The 15990-nt window shown below is 40.5% G+C and overlaps 1 protein-coding gene across 1 annotated transcript in view; it reads right to left on the minus strand.

The window, feature by feature from the left end:
* The window catches only part of tmem132e (transmembrane protein 132E), a 135273-nt gene that overhangs the window by 11606 nt on the left and 107677 nt on the right, over positions 1-15990 (minus strand). The window contains exons 7-8 of the mRNA XM_005725417.1: positions 14946-15225; positions 773-967 (exon numbers count right to left, since the gene is read on the minus strand). Of these exons, the coding sequence (XP_005725474.1) occupies positions 773-967; positions 14946-15225 (475 nt within the window). The remainder of the gene's footprint in view (positions 1-772; positions 968-14945; positions 15226-15990) is intronic.

A 15990-nucleotide genomic window follows, 5' to 3' on the forward strand; every position in this document is an offset into this window, starting at 1 on the left:
AATTGGACTGCATGTGGACATGCTGACTTGTACAAGTGTGTTGGTATTTTGTTTGTTTTTGTAAGCTCTGAATTAGAAATGATCCAGGAAATTGCGTATACCACAAGACCAACAACACCAAACATCTGCAGCGAGGGTCATTTTTCAGCCAGCCTCCAATTAGGATGAATTTTTCAGTGAAATGGAAAAGACTTGGCATTGTTTACTTCAGCATCATTGTGGCATTTCTTCTTTTTTTTGTGGGGGATTTTTTTATTTTTTTTTTTAAATCACAGCTTAACGTTGTTATAGGATTTGGGGATTTGTAGATAACTGTTAATTAGTGTTGCATAACATACAAAAGAAGGTAGAAGAATTTCACTCGGCAGAAGTGAAACACCTTTTTAGATTAGCTTCTAATAAATTAACCACAATAAACCAGCAGTAAAGCAAAACTCTAACAACCCTAGAAATGCACTTGAGAAGTCGAGTTCGGTGACTCAAATTAGTAGAGGTGACACCGAGCACGCCTTTCTCACAAAGCAGCGTAAGTCTCAGACACAACTGCAGACCTTGATACAATTTAAAGAGGTGAAACCTCTGTAAAGCCGTAGAACTAGATGAAGAGTTGAAGTAAAGTTGGGAATTTTACTGTGAACTCTGGGAATTCCTTCCCCTTTGAGAATCTGCCGTTTTTGGCTCATCTGAGGTTGCGGCTTGATTTTAAACCTAACAGTAAAGCAGTTTAAAAATGCACAATGACTCTGCACTGTGTGATAACTCGTGTCTGTACCTGTTTGGGAGCAGCGAGTGTCTGGATTCCTGTTGCCTTGGCCACCATGGTGTGGCTGTTGCCGGGGCTGGGCTGCAGTGACAGGGTCAGGCCTGAAATGGCGTGAACACGCAGCTCTGTGATGGAAACCTTGTCATCTGTGACCGAGAATGCCGCCTCTCCTAATACTGCATCCACTGCCAGAGGAGACTCCACCTGCAGAGAAAAAGATGTGCTTTTATTGCATCCCCACATGACACAGGGACATCGTTTAAGTCCAGAATAGACAACAGCTTTATTGTCTCTCTGAAGCTCATAAAGCCCATGACAAGCCACTTTTGGATTAAAGTGCTTTGTGCTGTTGTTTGTTCCAGTGCATCTACTTTCTTCTGTGTCAATGCCTCGCTGTCTATCACAGTGAGAAAACAAACCTAAAAAAAAAGGCACACTCGAGACAGAATCTATCATCAACCAGACACAAGGTACAATTCGAAGACGCAACCGCACGCTATCAAAGTCACTGTTAGCAGAAAACACTTCTGCCCATCTAAGTGTCATCAAATGAAATGCCAAAACCATTTAAAGATTCTGTCCTGCCTCTGCGGGTAATCCTGTGCTTTTGACAATGCCTCTGCACCCAGTAGTTTAAGCACTTTTAAAATATCATCATTTCACTTTGCAATTGCAACCAGAGGTCACGAGGGACGGGAACAAAGTAAAGAGCCATTCAGTGAAGCAGTGGCCTTGTCCTTAGAGTCAGACGGGGAAATCTTTTCCTCTCAAGCATTTTATAACTCCAGCCAGAGTCAAAAGGCATGTGAAGCCAGACCTGAGATGAGTTTGGTGCTCCGACGAGCTTTTCCAATCACCATCAAGTGCAACCTTGAAACAGCAAGTCAGCTATGCCCATCGATACAAACGTCATGCTGCTAAAACAAAAGTCAAAGCTCAAAGTCTGGCTCATTTGTAGGTTAAAGTGAGACACACATTAAAAAATGTGTTACCACGCAACACTTTTTAGTTGTTGTTCTTTTTTAATGTGCAAAATTGTACCTTTCTTGCTAAAACCTGTCATTATTTTCCATTTTTATAACAGGATTATTTCATATTCACCAAATAAAATGCAAAAAAAAGAATCCTTTTGATTCACTGATTTATTAGGTGATAAAAGAACAATGACTGTAATTTGCTAACAGAACAAAGCAATAACTTTAAGACTTCATATTTAGATAAATGCCTATTTTTTTTTAACATATATAAACATATAATCCCAGAAAGCTTCTAATAGAAAGACACTCTTGTTCGTAATCACAGGTAATCAGCTGGGGATATTTCAGGGTGATATCGCTTAATTAAAAATGCTGCCCTGTAGTGCACGACATTAATCTGGATTCAAATAAATCCATCAAATTATTATTATTTGATATAAATAAAACGGCTCTTCACTGTTTGGTCGCCTTTGGCTCACATCGAAGTGCTGCATAATTTGGAGCAATAATTTGTTATGTAATTTGTCGTATGAAGGCTTGAGCCAAGTCATCAGTGGAAGCAGATGCATCTGCAGGTGTCTGGTTTTATTAATTTGGGTTCGATTCTTTATGAGTTCTGTTGAGCTTAAAAGGAAAACTCCCGTAATAGAAGCAAATTAAAAAGGTATTTATTAGCTGTTCCAAACTATTATTGCTATTTATTATCTTAAATAAACGCTATTCACATTCCCCAACTTCATGTTATCACCTCCAATGACACCTTCACTTTTATTTTCTTAGTCAGGGCACTGTTACAACGTAGCAGGCCGGGCTAATTCGATGTGATGTCAAACTTTGCGTCGCCTTAATACAGTAATGATACAGTGTTCTTTGCTAATGTCCTTTTAACCTACGGAGGTTAATGGCTGGCATCAGTTACATGCTGCTCTGAGAGCTGCTCTGCGTTTGAATTTGCTTCCCATATACACACAGTTTTCCCTCTATGGTGCATTCATATCACAGTAAAGTATTATAAAGTTACTAAAGTACTGTTGAATATTTTATAAAGAAACAAAAGTAATCTTTCATACCGGTAAATGCATACGGGCTAAAAATACGAGGGGGGGAAAAATCTTCTACGCAGCTATTAAATTCTGCAGTCAAATTCCACTTCCATATCCATATCCATATTGTTCGCCTGTGATGGATTAATGCGCCAGAAAAGAGAGTTATGGTTTGCTGGGCACCCAGAAACATGCACACATGCAGCCACAAATACACCAATGTGCAGAACCCTAAGGCGTGATAGTAGATGGATGAATTAAAAGAAAAGAAGAAGAAAAAACTTTTTTTTCTGGAGGAAAACTCAGTTGCACGATGGATCACTCTCTTTTTGGGAACAACAACAAAAACATTTGCATTTAGCTCGACTTGTCAAACTTTTCATTTCCACTTTTCATTTCTTCTTCATTCGGTTTAAGAGGAGAGTAAATACAGGTGAAGGCCTGAAGTTGTTTGATGAATGCCGACAGAGCTGAAGGATGTGTCCTGAGCGAAAAAGAAGTCACTTTCTGCGTAAAAACATGTCTAATCATAAATCCTGCTGAGGTCAGACAGAGTGCGACTCTGCCAGGGAAATCTGTTTACTTACAATTGATTTTCTGCTATTTCACGTTCCAGTCAGCTGTGGCTGATATTTTCAATGGCCAATTATAGTGACTAAAAAGAAACGCTAACACTGCTTAAAATCAATATTGGCAACTATGCTCCCAAAAATCCCCCACAATTCAAATAGATCACACTGTACATCGATTGTTTAAAATAAAGAATTGTAATGGCAAAAAAGGTAATCTCGTTCACGGTTATGATCCATGCTGGAAATGTATATTATGTAGCCATTTATTCCTCAGCTGTCATTTACTCAGCTTAAGAAAAAGAAATCACTTGGAGCTATAAATCAGCTGCTGAAGCTGAACTTTGGTATGAAGACTTGAACCTCCCACGGTTTAAGCTATTTTTGTTGCTTTATCTGGCACACATACACCCTGACAATAATCTCATAAACCCCTTTTTCTGCATTCTATACTGCCTACAGATTCTTTACCATCAATCTAATTGAGCTATCAAATCTTTTAACTTTTCAACTAAATCAAAAACACAGGAATATATATGAAATATGAAATAATAAAGGGAAAAAACCTACACTCAAACAGACAGGATCATAATTTTGCACATAAGTCACAATAAACAAAACAAAAAGTGAAAAAAGATAAAATTAAATAAACGAAACCCCAGAGAATAAATATGAGCACAGAAAGAGTTGATTCATCCTTTTTCTTATGTGCATGTTTAAACTGTGGACATCTGCTCATGACTAGACTACTAGCACTTGTTCTTATGTATGATTACTGTCACAGTGCCCGCTGAGAATTCTTGCATATGTGATAATGAGATTTATGGAGCAGGCTCTTTGACTGGGGGCCAGAGAGGCACTGGTGAGAGCTGATTTATTGGTATAGTTAGTAACAGTCATCTACTCGAGGATGCATATCTAAGACACTGTCTATGGCACGATTACTCCTTTTTACTGTACATGAATCCTCCATTCTCCATCATTGCATGATGACACCGGTGCATAATCACCAGGAGGTAATGTACAGATCACAGATTTTTGGAAAATAAATAAATATGTCGGAGTGGATGGGAAAGACGGGGATTTCTGAAGCCCTTGAGCCAAACTTGGACTTGTGGATGGATGTTTTTCCGAAGGTAATGAGGATCCCATATATATTATTTATAGTCAACTTCAGACCGCACGAACTTCTCCGTAGTTCTAGTAGCTGTGGGAGGTAGAATATTCCCTTTTCCTGCACTGCAGGGGCTTGGTACCATTACAACTCATTTATTAGGATATTTTTTTTTAACCTTCTATTATAGAGCAGCCATTCTACCCTGAACCAAGACAATGAGAACTTTTGATTGGCACAGATGTATTCAATTCTGTCTTATTTATATAAGTTTGTAAGTGAAAAGCTAAACGATCAGCTAAATGACATCCTATGAGGAAGCTCTTGGTGATACCTGTAAGGAAGATCTCCCTTTTGACAGGAAGAGACCTCTATCAGACACAGGCTGACTTTGGGGTGCAGGTGGTTGAAGGTTTAGGGGAAAGAGAAGGGAAAAGAAGAGCACAGAGACCACAAAACAACAAACAGGACAAAACACAAGCTGCATGAGAGTTAACGTTAATCTCGGGAAGTTAATAACATGCAGAAAGAACAAAACAAAACAAAAGAAAAAGCATCAGGTGTGGAAAGAGCGGGGTAAAGAAGTGCTCAGTGCATCATCTTAAGTCCCCAAGCAACCTGAGCCTACAGCAGCATAGCAAAGGCTTACGGGTCATCCTGATCCAGCCCCGACTATACTTTTAAAACTTTAGTAGAGTGGGTATAGGAAGCCTTGTAGCTGGAGAATTGAAGGCTCAACCTCTATTGTACTTTTAGAAAGTCTAGGAGCCACAAATAAGCCTGCGCTTCCACAGCCAGGTGACGGCAACACCTGCAAATAACGTCCAGGCGTGTTCATCACTACATAACGAGCGACACACACGCCGTTCTTCTCGTTTCATTAGATTGTTTATATTCTTTGTCAAGTATTGTGTGTCAAAAACTTTCCCCATCTAGGGAAATTAGTTCAAGCTATAAAGGATGTGGTGGGTGGCAGACGCACGTTACTCACAGTATGTGTTTCTATATAAAAAATAAATAAAAGTATATTTAAGTTTAAGTAGGTTTACAGTCTTACCGCTGATCAAAAACATCATAAACCCAGAGGTTTTAGTTCTCCAGCATCAAATACGCCCTGATTTGTATTCTGTTGACGTCTGTTGTGTTCAGTTACGGCACACGGAGAGGATTCTGCTCTTAACTTTATTATGTGCAAAAATGAAACGCACTTGTTGTTTGAGAGCGGTTTAGTCAACAACATCCAAGTGTTTGTATTTAGTTATGAATGAATTTTTATCGTCTGAAGCTGAAAATAGCTCAATTGCAGGACAGGATGGTTTTTGGTACTCAAGTTAATTGAATCTGTCAGCTTTAAATCTATAAATAATTGGCATAAACACGAGCAGCAGATTCTTCCGTCTAGTCTTTTAAAAAATCATATTACCAGAATCCCAAGTGTCCCAGGAAAAAGACGTCTGTAATGTGTCTCAAAATAATTATCCAGAATGTCAAATGAGAAAAACTGAGGACATCTCTAGTCAGGTTTATTATTTATTCCAGGGACAATGATGCAATCTGGTGATTTCAAAATAATGAGGGTGAGAACAGCTGAGAACTTTTGGTACTTCTGGAGGAAAATGAAGCTTCTGCTTTTGACACATTAAAAATGAAAACCCAGGAGAAAGATTTGTCCCTGGCTGTTAGCCGTTTCTGATGTTTGTCATGTATTCCTGAGTGCATTTGCTTATCAAGTGCAGCAAACTGTCTCTCGTTCTCGTTCAGATTGGCTCATTTTCCTTTACCGCAGTTACTGATTTCCCATGTTTCCAACGCTGGCTGTGGAAAAGCCCCACAGAAGGCTCTGCTACATGTTACATTCGATGTGTGTGTAAACACAGAAAGAGCGCCTTGTGAAAACAAGGAGGAAAAAAAAGCTTGTTTACTGGTAGTGAAGTTCACTAGTTTGGTTTGTTGTCGTGATAACATTTTCTAATTATCACCAGAAGCACATCGAGGAGGCATGAATAGAAATCATGATCCCCCGCCAATCAACAGCTGAACGAGGGAACATGTAACACATTTTATTTTTTATGTATCAAATTTTATACAGAGTAGCGAAAAAGTCTTTACCCATTTGACATACTGGTAACATTTACATGTTTCAGATCATCAGATTTTAATATTTGACAAATGTAACCCGAGTTAATAGAAAATGCAGTTTTTAAAATGCTAATTTCATTTCTTAAGGAAAATAAGCTATTTAATATAAAAAAACAGTAACTGCCCTCTACACCTAATAACTGGTTGTGCCAACCTTGGCAGCAAGAACGGCAATGAAACATTTGAACTGCAATCACTCGTCTCTGCAGAATTTCTTTAATTCAGCCACATTGGAGGGTTTTGAAGAATGAACAGCCTGTTTGAGGTCACGCCAACGCTTTTCAATCTGATTTAAGTCCAGACTTTGACTACGCTACTCTAAAAGTTTCATTTTGTTTTGGTGAAACATTCAGAGCTGGACTTGTTTGTGTGTTTCGGATCATTGTCCTGCTCCATAATTCAAGTAAGCTTGAGCTTCAGGATATGAACTGATGGCTGAAAATTCTCATTCAGGACCTTTTGATAGAAAGCAGAATTCATGGTAATTAAGCCAAAAATCAGAATCAGTGTTTATTCTTCCAAAAAGTTCAGCTTTTGTCTTGTCAGCCTTTTTGGACAAATGTCAGTCAAGCCTTTCTATTTGTTCACCTGGAAACTCTTCCATGGATGCCAGAACCTTGATCGAGGAAAGATAGGATGTTTCCAAAAATTTGGTCAACCACAATTAATTCATAATTCAACGAAAGGGGTAATTACCTGCCAGGAGGTTTGGACAGCTTTCTTTCTTCTTTGTTTCTCCCCACCCCCCTTTTTTTTTTTTTTACCTTATATGATGAAATCATCACTCCAAACTGTGGTTTTTCTTTCCTTGGATTATCTTTGACTAATATTAACATTTGTTCTACAGTTTAAAACATGTAAAGAAATCGGGAAGGGAGGAAATGCTTTTTCATGACCCTGTATATGTAGTTCTTGGTGACCACTGAAATAAATGTTCATTTTTGCCATTCATTAACACTACAGTGAGACTATAGAACACAGTTTCAGGCCGACCGCCTATAAAATGACTGTGAGGGTGTGCAGCGAACTTGTGAGCTGGTCTTTGAAAAGGTTGCCTTGAAGACAGGAACCAGGTGTGGGAACACTGCACAATGCAACTTTGGTGCATCACGACAGCAATAAAATGGCAGTGAGATAGACTGTGTCTGCTATCAGTTTAAGGACTGACTAAGGTCGACTTACATGCAATCTGTTTGTGATCACAAATCTGTGACCATCTGCATACACTGAAAACTCACCTTAATTACTTACGGTGCTGTTGCGGCCCTATTTTTACTCCAGCATAAGCGAGCCATTGAAGGCTTAAAATAACTGCCTGATTTGTGGCAAGGACTTGGTAGCACTAAACTAAAAAAAATAATAAAAGCCAAAAATTGCAGCCTAAAAGGCACAGCAGTAACAACTTTAACCGTAATTTATTCAGTTGTTTTAACCTGATGATAGGATTAAAGGAAGAGTTGGGACTATGTTTACTGGTTTTAAAATTTTCCATAAATCAAGCGTGAGTTCCTGACTCCAGACTAAGATAACAGAACAACCAACCTCCCCTAAACCCAAGGCTAAAAATATTTCCGATCTCCCAGTGATTTGTCAGAACACATTTGGCAGAATATGAACCGGATACAGTGTGGCGATAACCTGAGTCGCTAGTGTAGCTCAGGGGTGGGTAAGATCTTTTTTTTTCCCTTCAGAAGGTCATACTGACTTAAAGTAAGTGAAGGGAACACAGTGGACCAGTGAATTGAAACATGACTCACACAGAGCTGAGCTGTGCTAAACTGGCAAACAATTTGCTTTACAATAGACAATCCGCAAGTCCTGAAGGCCTTCGATGATAACTTTGTTTAAAAATGTCGACTTTTTATGATCTGTAACAGGTTATAGTTCATGCGCCCCAAGACGTTAAACACCCTGTGTTGGAATCTTTTTAAATAGCGCTGTAGACCCACTGAGGTTGCTCGTGCCAATATAAACTCAATATACACATAACTGTAAAGCTCCTTTTCCACCCCTCTCTGTAATAGTCATGACTTTAAGCACCCACCATCAAGCCAAGGCAGCTAGCAATCATTTTAAATACTCTACATATGGTATGTCCTTGCCATTGTGATCAATTCTTTATATGCTTCCACAACAGAGTGAATATTTTATCCACAATTTGCATCTCCTGCCGTGGTTCATATAAAATCTAACCGATCAGGAACAAAAAAAAAAAAAAAGAGCCTGAGAAACTGCAGAAAATGCCAATCCTTTTCACCTCGAGAATACTTTCTCCCTTGCTGACAGTGGGCGATAATTATTGTATGAAAAGCCAGAACCTCCCACCAGAAAGTAAACAGAGCTATTTTGACTATATTTAACAAGCAGGGACAAGCATTGATTCATAGCTGCGCCGAGAAATGAATGATGATGTCTTTCATCTGCATTTTTCTCTGCCATAGAGGACAGGTCAGCTGTGGTTATGCAGCTCATTCTGGCCCAGCTCCCAGCTGAATTTGTCATCGGTGCTGCAGGCAGGGGAAGTGAAGCAGGAAAGCAGTCACACTTTACATGTTCTTAAACTGGAAGCTGCTCTGTCGATCTGCAAGGCTTTACACTGTTTCGCTGATGCTTAGAGCAAACAGAAGATCAATGGTGAGCCCAAGCAGCAAAATGATGCTGACTGGCAGTGACTCTTCACCAAAAAAAAAAAAAAAAACCATACTAGTGCATATTACTTGCATCCCACCATCTTGTCCTTAATACACCTCTGCACTTTTCTCCTCAAATCGTGTGCTCAATAAATCATACTTTGGGATGTAGGATGCTACATAATATCCAGTGGGATATTTATTCATGCTAGGTGTAGTTTTTATGGGTATCCCAGTGTCAGCTGCAGCACAGACACATCTGAAAACAAGTCACCTTTCAGGCAATAAAGCATCCTCCCACCCCTCCAGAAAACTACACATCAGTCTGGAGAGAAAAGGGACCTTGAGAAAGGATTATCAATAGGCTTTTTTTTTGTGAAGTGAAAGCTAAATCCTGTTTCATCAAAGGTTTCGATGCAGGGATCTGCAAGGCAATTTAAACCTCCTGGACTTTCATTATCCTTTATTACCCCAGAAGAAACCCTCGCTGGTTGAAAGTCAGAGTTGCACTGTAGAAGTACGTCTGAATCATGCAGGCTGAGCTGCAGTAGGAGCATGCCGCTACCACTAATTGAGACACTATATGCACACAGTATGCATAAAAATAATTTCTGAGACTAGTGGGGAATCTTATCAAACAGAATGTGACATTATACTATGAACCCCGCATACTGAAAGCGCTTTACATTTTCTAAAAGTCAAACAGCTTTTCTTTTTTTCTCTCTTGCTGCCACTTGGGACCTCCAAAGAGTGAGGATGTAGTTTTATCTTTGTTTTTATAGGATATACAGAGAGCTCCAACCAGCTGGAAATTTACTGGTACTGTAAATAGAAAAAGTGAAAAAAAAGTAGTATTATTTATTATTTTTCTGCAGCAAATAGATTTTCTATTTTGGAGAAGTAAACACTGCATAATTAATACACTTCAGCACATTCACAGTTCACCTCGAACCCAGTTGTTGTACCTAGCTGTTGTAGAACACATGCGAGGCGGCGATGGTTAAAAACATCACATAACTCGAATCACGAAAACTTCTGATGCGATTTAATATTCAGAGCGCGCAATAAGCTGAAGCCAGGTTTTTAGTTTTTGTGGACTCGCGCGACAGGTCAATTTAGTCTGGCTGCACTCTGACTTCTCCCAGCTCTCGCCTTCATCTCGCAGACATGATGGGCATTTTTCATTATGCCTTCCATCGGGGTAATTAACACCGACGAGCGGCGAGATGTTTTTCCCTCTTTATGCTTGTTTGCACAAAACATAAAGCGTTTCTCTTCCAAGAGGATGAACTGATGAAATACAAATGTAATACCTCTTGAAGCGCTGTGGAAAAAAGTTAAACACGACCTCTCTGCTTGCAACTTTCACTGTCATGTAAACTTTCGGGCAATTACACAGCTTCCCACACTCTCAGTAAGTGGGTACAACAGCTGCGGAATAAACCTCTGCTCCTCCTCGTCCTCCTCCTGCGAGGCAAGGGTTCCCTCGGCGGCTACAGAGCTTCGCAGCAGAGCGGTCTGCCCAGTGTCCCTGATAGTCACGCAAGTAAAATTACCTTCTCGGGGGGCATCTTCAATTTTATTGGACGGATTAAAGCATACAGATAAGAGATGGGAGGGGGGAAATGACACATGACAAATGTCCTAAGTCACAAGACGTTGCTCTTGTGCATCTCACGTCTCGGGATTGATGCTGGGACTAATAATACATTTCCGTATAATCACGCCCTCGTGTATGCATTTTCAGCAACGGGTTTGTAAGCAGGTTTGCTTTCATGTGATATGGGTGCCGATATTCCTGCATATTTCAGCAGTTCTTGAACCGTCGAACACTTTAATGCATGTTTGATCCTTTCCCCTGTGGAGCTCCGCTAAATTATTTACATCCGTCTACTTTTCACTAAAGATGTGATTGCATTTGAAGACTGTGATAAACACAGAAAGATGAATTAATTGTATAGATCTGTGCAACTCCAGCTGGATTCTTTGACAATGAATGCCACCATTTGCCCAGCAAATCCATTTAATTTGTCTGTGAAACTTTTCACATTGTTAAGGTGCGCTAATATTTATATATTTTAAATACTGATTAAAATTCCTGTAGATTAGACTCAATTTTATTTCTAGTTTGCCGTCTGTCGCCGGGTGATTGCGTGTTTGCACATATTAAATGAATAATGTGGATCTGAGGACGAACGCTGAATACTGTCCAAGTCTGGCTTTTGACTTTAGGAAGCAGCTATTGTTCAGTAATCCTCTGGATTAAACCCCCTCCCCAACGGCTCCCAACAGGTTTAGCGGATATTCATTGAAAGTCATCGTTTTGCTTGTTGATCTCGGAACGTAAAGATAACATTTACACAAAAAACAGCATCTGTTACATTTATGGTTGAACCTCTTGAAGGGCAGTTTTTTTTTCCCTTTTCCCTGTCCTAGCAGAGACCTGTCAGATGTAACACAGAAGGGCTTAATTCATGCAATAATCAGCAACTGCCAGCACAAAAAGCCTGAAATCAAATGACTGTCTGAAATACTGCACTAAATGGTGAAGAGCTGTTTCCTCTCTTTATTCCTATTCATGAGCTGGTGAACAATTTGAATCAGCCTCATAAGGCTCAAAGATAATTTGAACCTCTGACAGACTGAAAAATTCAGCAAGAGGACCATTGTTGAGATATATGCAGCTCATTTTCAGAAAGTCTTCTTAGTAAAACATGCTCTGATCTCTAAACTTCTTTGTAGTTTCAGTTTTGTAAGCCGTCGGTCTGTCTTACTGAACAGCTGGTGCCCAGACATCTAATCTCTGTTTCCTCCAAGTTGCTTTAACGTTGCACTTTTCCATTAAGTTGCCTTCCACTTTGCAGTTGTTCATTAACACCTACAGGGACTGAGCTGCAGGGGCAGAAGGCGGACTCTCGAAGCAGCTGGAGTTTTAATTTTGTCTGAGTGCTTACTGATCATTTGACTTAATAATAATATTGATGAAGAGCTAACGTCCCGCTTGGAGCTTAAACTTACAGCAAAGTAAATGGGGAATAACGTCCACCCTGGTGATGTCAGAGGAGCGGCTCTAAATGTCTAAACCGGTCTTTTCCATTAGTCTTGTTGGCTTTGAAATGGTTGCTTGGAAAACAGGGACCAGGTTGCCTTTAAATCAACTTTGGTGCATCAATATGACGAGAAAATGGAATCCGTTTGCTACTACTTCGTGAGTAAATGGGGTCAAGTCAGAATTGACTGTGATAAATTGCAGAAAATCGCTAATTTCTTGTCATCTACATGCACAGAAATGATCAGTGCTCATTGTTTATAAGGCGCAGACCTTTTAACTGTTCCTGGATCAGATCTGTGCTTGCATTCCTATTCTGCCCGCTGATCTGAGGTCAATTAAAACTGTGCCGACATTCAAAAAGATTCATAAAATCCTCCACAAACAGTGACGTCGTCACTAGAGGACGGCAATTTAACTGCAAAATGATATAGACCAGGGTTAGGCAACTCCAGGCCTCGAGTGCCGGTGTCCTGCAGGTTTTAGATGTGTCCTTCATCCAACACAGCTGATTCAAATTACGAAAGGTCCACCTCAACATGTCTTTAACTTATTCAGAGGCCTGGTAATGACCTAATCGTGTGATTCAGCTGTGTTGTCTCACCTGCAGGACACCTGCACTCGAGGCCTGGAGTTGCCTAACCCTGGTCTATATCATTTTGCAGTTAAATTGCCGTCCTCTAGTGACGACGTCACTGTTTGTGGAGGATTTTATTTTACCCACCCCTGATATAGACATTGGGCAACCTTGCTTTTATATGAGAATATAACCAGATGGGTCAAGATCTCGATTGCAGAGCAATGTGTTGCTCATCAAACCGACTCAGACTAACTTCAACATGCTGGCATTCTGTCTACATGTATAAATTAAACAGCAAACATGCATTAGTCTAAGGAGTTTGGGGAAAAAAGCGTCTAGATTTCTTTACGTTCCGAGATGCTTCTTCAGTCCTAAGAGCAATGGGTGGGGCATCCCAGATTTTTTAAGCCCTGTGGGAGTGTCCCAAAGAGGGTCGTGGACCTCTTACTGTTCCTCTGCCTAATCACACGTGCCAAGGTGCGAAAATGGGTGTGGGTCACAATTAAGTAAACCTAGCCCCACGCTATCATGTGATTTACTAAGCCTGCATTAGAACACTATTGTTCGGTGGCTGGTTGCCTCCCACCAGTTGGCAACCACTGTGAAGTGGTTACCTTCTAGTTGGAAGAAGGTTGCTGTCCTATTTTTATTTGCTAGTGTGACAGAACCCTGGGAAAACAACGCCTTGATTTGTCTCCATGATTCCTGGATGAATGATCACGGAATCTGGTGCCGACATGGCGGTGCCACTGTTTTTTTCCAGCGGCGACACAAATCTGACTTCTTAAAAATGTATTAGAAATACCTGCAAACAGCATTTCCATTGGTGTCAGTAGTATTTAGTGTATACTGATGATCACAAAATACTGCCATGTGTGCTTTAAGTGCAGCTTTAGAGCTGCCAGCAAAGCTCTGATGTCTTGTTGACTTCTGGACATTTGCTGAATGATACCATCCTGGATTCAGTACTATTCTTTTTAAAACTTTCAAAATGAATGATGGCACGGTCTCTTAAAACTTTATTTATTTATTTAGTACAATTGCTTTGAGTCAATGTGGCAAGTTACATCTGGTGGTAAATTGATATATAATTATTCATACCCATCAACAGATTACAAATGATCTACTGCTCATTTAAAATGATGGAATGGCAACTCATATCTTCTCTCCCTATTTCACCACCATCAGATGCATCCATCAGGCAACTATTCTTTCCCCTGACAGGCGGAAACTGATCTTTCATGGTGAGCAAAACTCTCACCAACCGTTACTTCTCTCTGTCCCCATAAATGACCAGCGAAGCAATCGTAAATCACAGCCCAGGAGTAATAACTTGTGGCGCTTTCTTTATAAGGACTTCTGAACCTGTCTCGGTTGACGCACTTACATGCACTTTATGTCAAGCAGCTCTTTTGCTTGAGAGAAGCGGACATCAACAGCATCATACGCTTACAGACAGACTGATGGGCTTTTGTTTCACAATCGACAACAAGTGAAAAGGAAAAAGGGTAAAAAGTGGCACGATTGTGAAAGGGCTGGAGGCTATAAACTTCAAGGATAAATCTTGTTTATGACAACCTCAGCGTTATGTTCCATGTTATTAAACTGCAGTCAAATTTATTGCTGAGATTTAGGGAACACGGCATGATGAAAAAGAAGCAATCAAACCGACAAACAAGGGTTTTGAGGGAAGAAGTGAAAACAAAGATGAGCTGCGAAATTACCCCCGAATTGTATGCAGCAACCCACCACCCACCCATTACCTTAATAATGCGGGATTATTACAGGCATTACTGGTCTGTTTTTCCTGTTCTGATTTGGTTGGCACTGTGCAATGTTAGTAGATTAACCAGCAACGATGGCCTCAGCTATGGACATGAGGCCTAGCATTATCCTTTAATCAAAGTGCTAAGAGTCTTCAAAAGAACCACCCTTCTGCTCGCTGGCGTAAGAGTACTGTAAAGAGTAATGTGCTTTGTTCCTCATCTTTTAAGCTAACGCATGCATCATCTGTCATTTACAAGGCTCCTAACTGTTCCCTGTTGATTAATGTGAATCTCTGGGTGTCTAAAGGAGTTTACCTTCAGCACAGTGGATCCCAGCTCCAGGCCCACCAGGACCGTCCTGTCCACCAACTCCGCAATCCTGGGATCAGCCACCTTCAGGGAGTCCTGCACCAGGTCTGTGACATCCACCTGCCAGTCGGGTCCCAGCATGGTGATAACCTGGTCAGTGCCCTCTGTGGAGGTGGTGTGGAACTGTGTGAGCACCTTGACCAGGGCCCGCTGGTACTGCAGGGTGCAGCCTCGACTCACCCGGCGATCGTCGTCTTCGTCGTCCGCGTCGCTGTCTCTAGTGCTCCTTGGAAAGAGAGGAACAAGTACAGGGTTAAACTAAAGCTGTATCGGACTGAGCAGTAGGGCTAAGAATCCAGAACACGGGACATTAGAGGGGTATAAAGTATGAGCTGAGTATGAGTATTGTCAGTCCGAGTCTTCAAACCTTCCCCACTCTTTATTCAGATCCCCATCATTTGTTACGGCAGAAACAACCGTTTTTCCTGCGGTCCACAGATTAAACAAAAAAGTACAAAGAAAAATAACCCACACAATAGAAATCAAGCGGTTCGAATGACACCACAAACAATCACACACAAAAATTACAAATACACTGAATTTATAAATGGCATGAAAGCAATATTTAAGCCCCTATAGACTATCAATCAAGTGTACCTTCACAGGATTCCCTTTCTAAAAAAGGAAGCTGCAAACTTATTTATTAATGTTCACAGCACACAATTTATTGCTAATTGCACTAAACTCAGATTTTTGCTTTTACGCTTAATATCGTGCCCGTTATTTCTGCCTGAAGGAGACACCGCAGCACATCCAAGGAAGCGTCACACATTTATTGATTCATGTCAATTTATTTGGAATTCCACAGGAAACTTGGAGATAACCTAGAACCTCCAACTAAAACAAGTCACGCAACACCAACGGTAATGAAACGTCTTGCAACTCTTCAGTTTTTGGTATCAGGTTCTTTTCTACCGTTGCTTCTGTGGCAGGACTTCCACATCGCCGAAGAATCAAGAGAGCGGAGGGACGACAACATTAACTTTGGACC

The sequence above is a fragment of the Pundamilia nyererei genome, unplaced genomic scaffold (assembly GCF_000239375.1).
Source record: "Pundamilia nyererei isolate P.nyererei 1_Seehausen unplaced genomic scaffold, PunNye1.0 scaffold00015, whole genome shotgun sequence".
NCBI lineage: Eukaryota > Metazoa > Chordata > Actinopteri > Cichliformes > Cichlidae > Pundamilia > Pundamilia nyererei.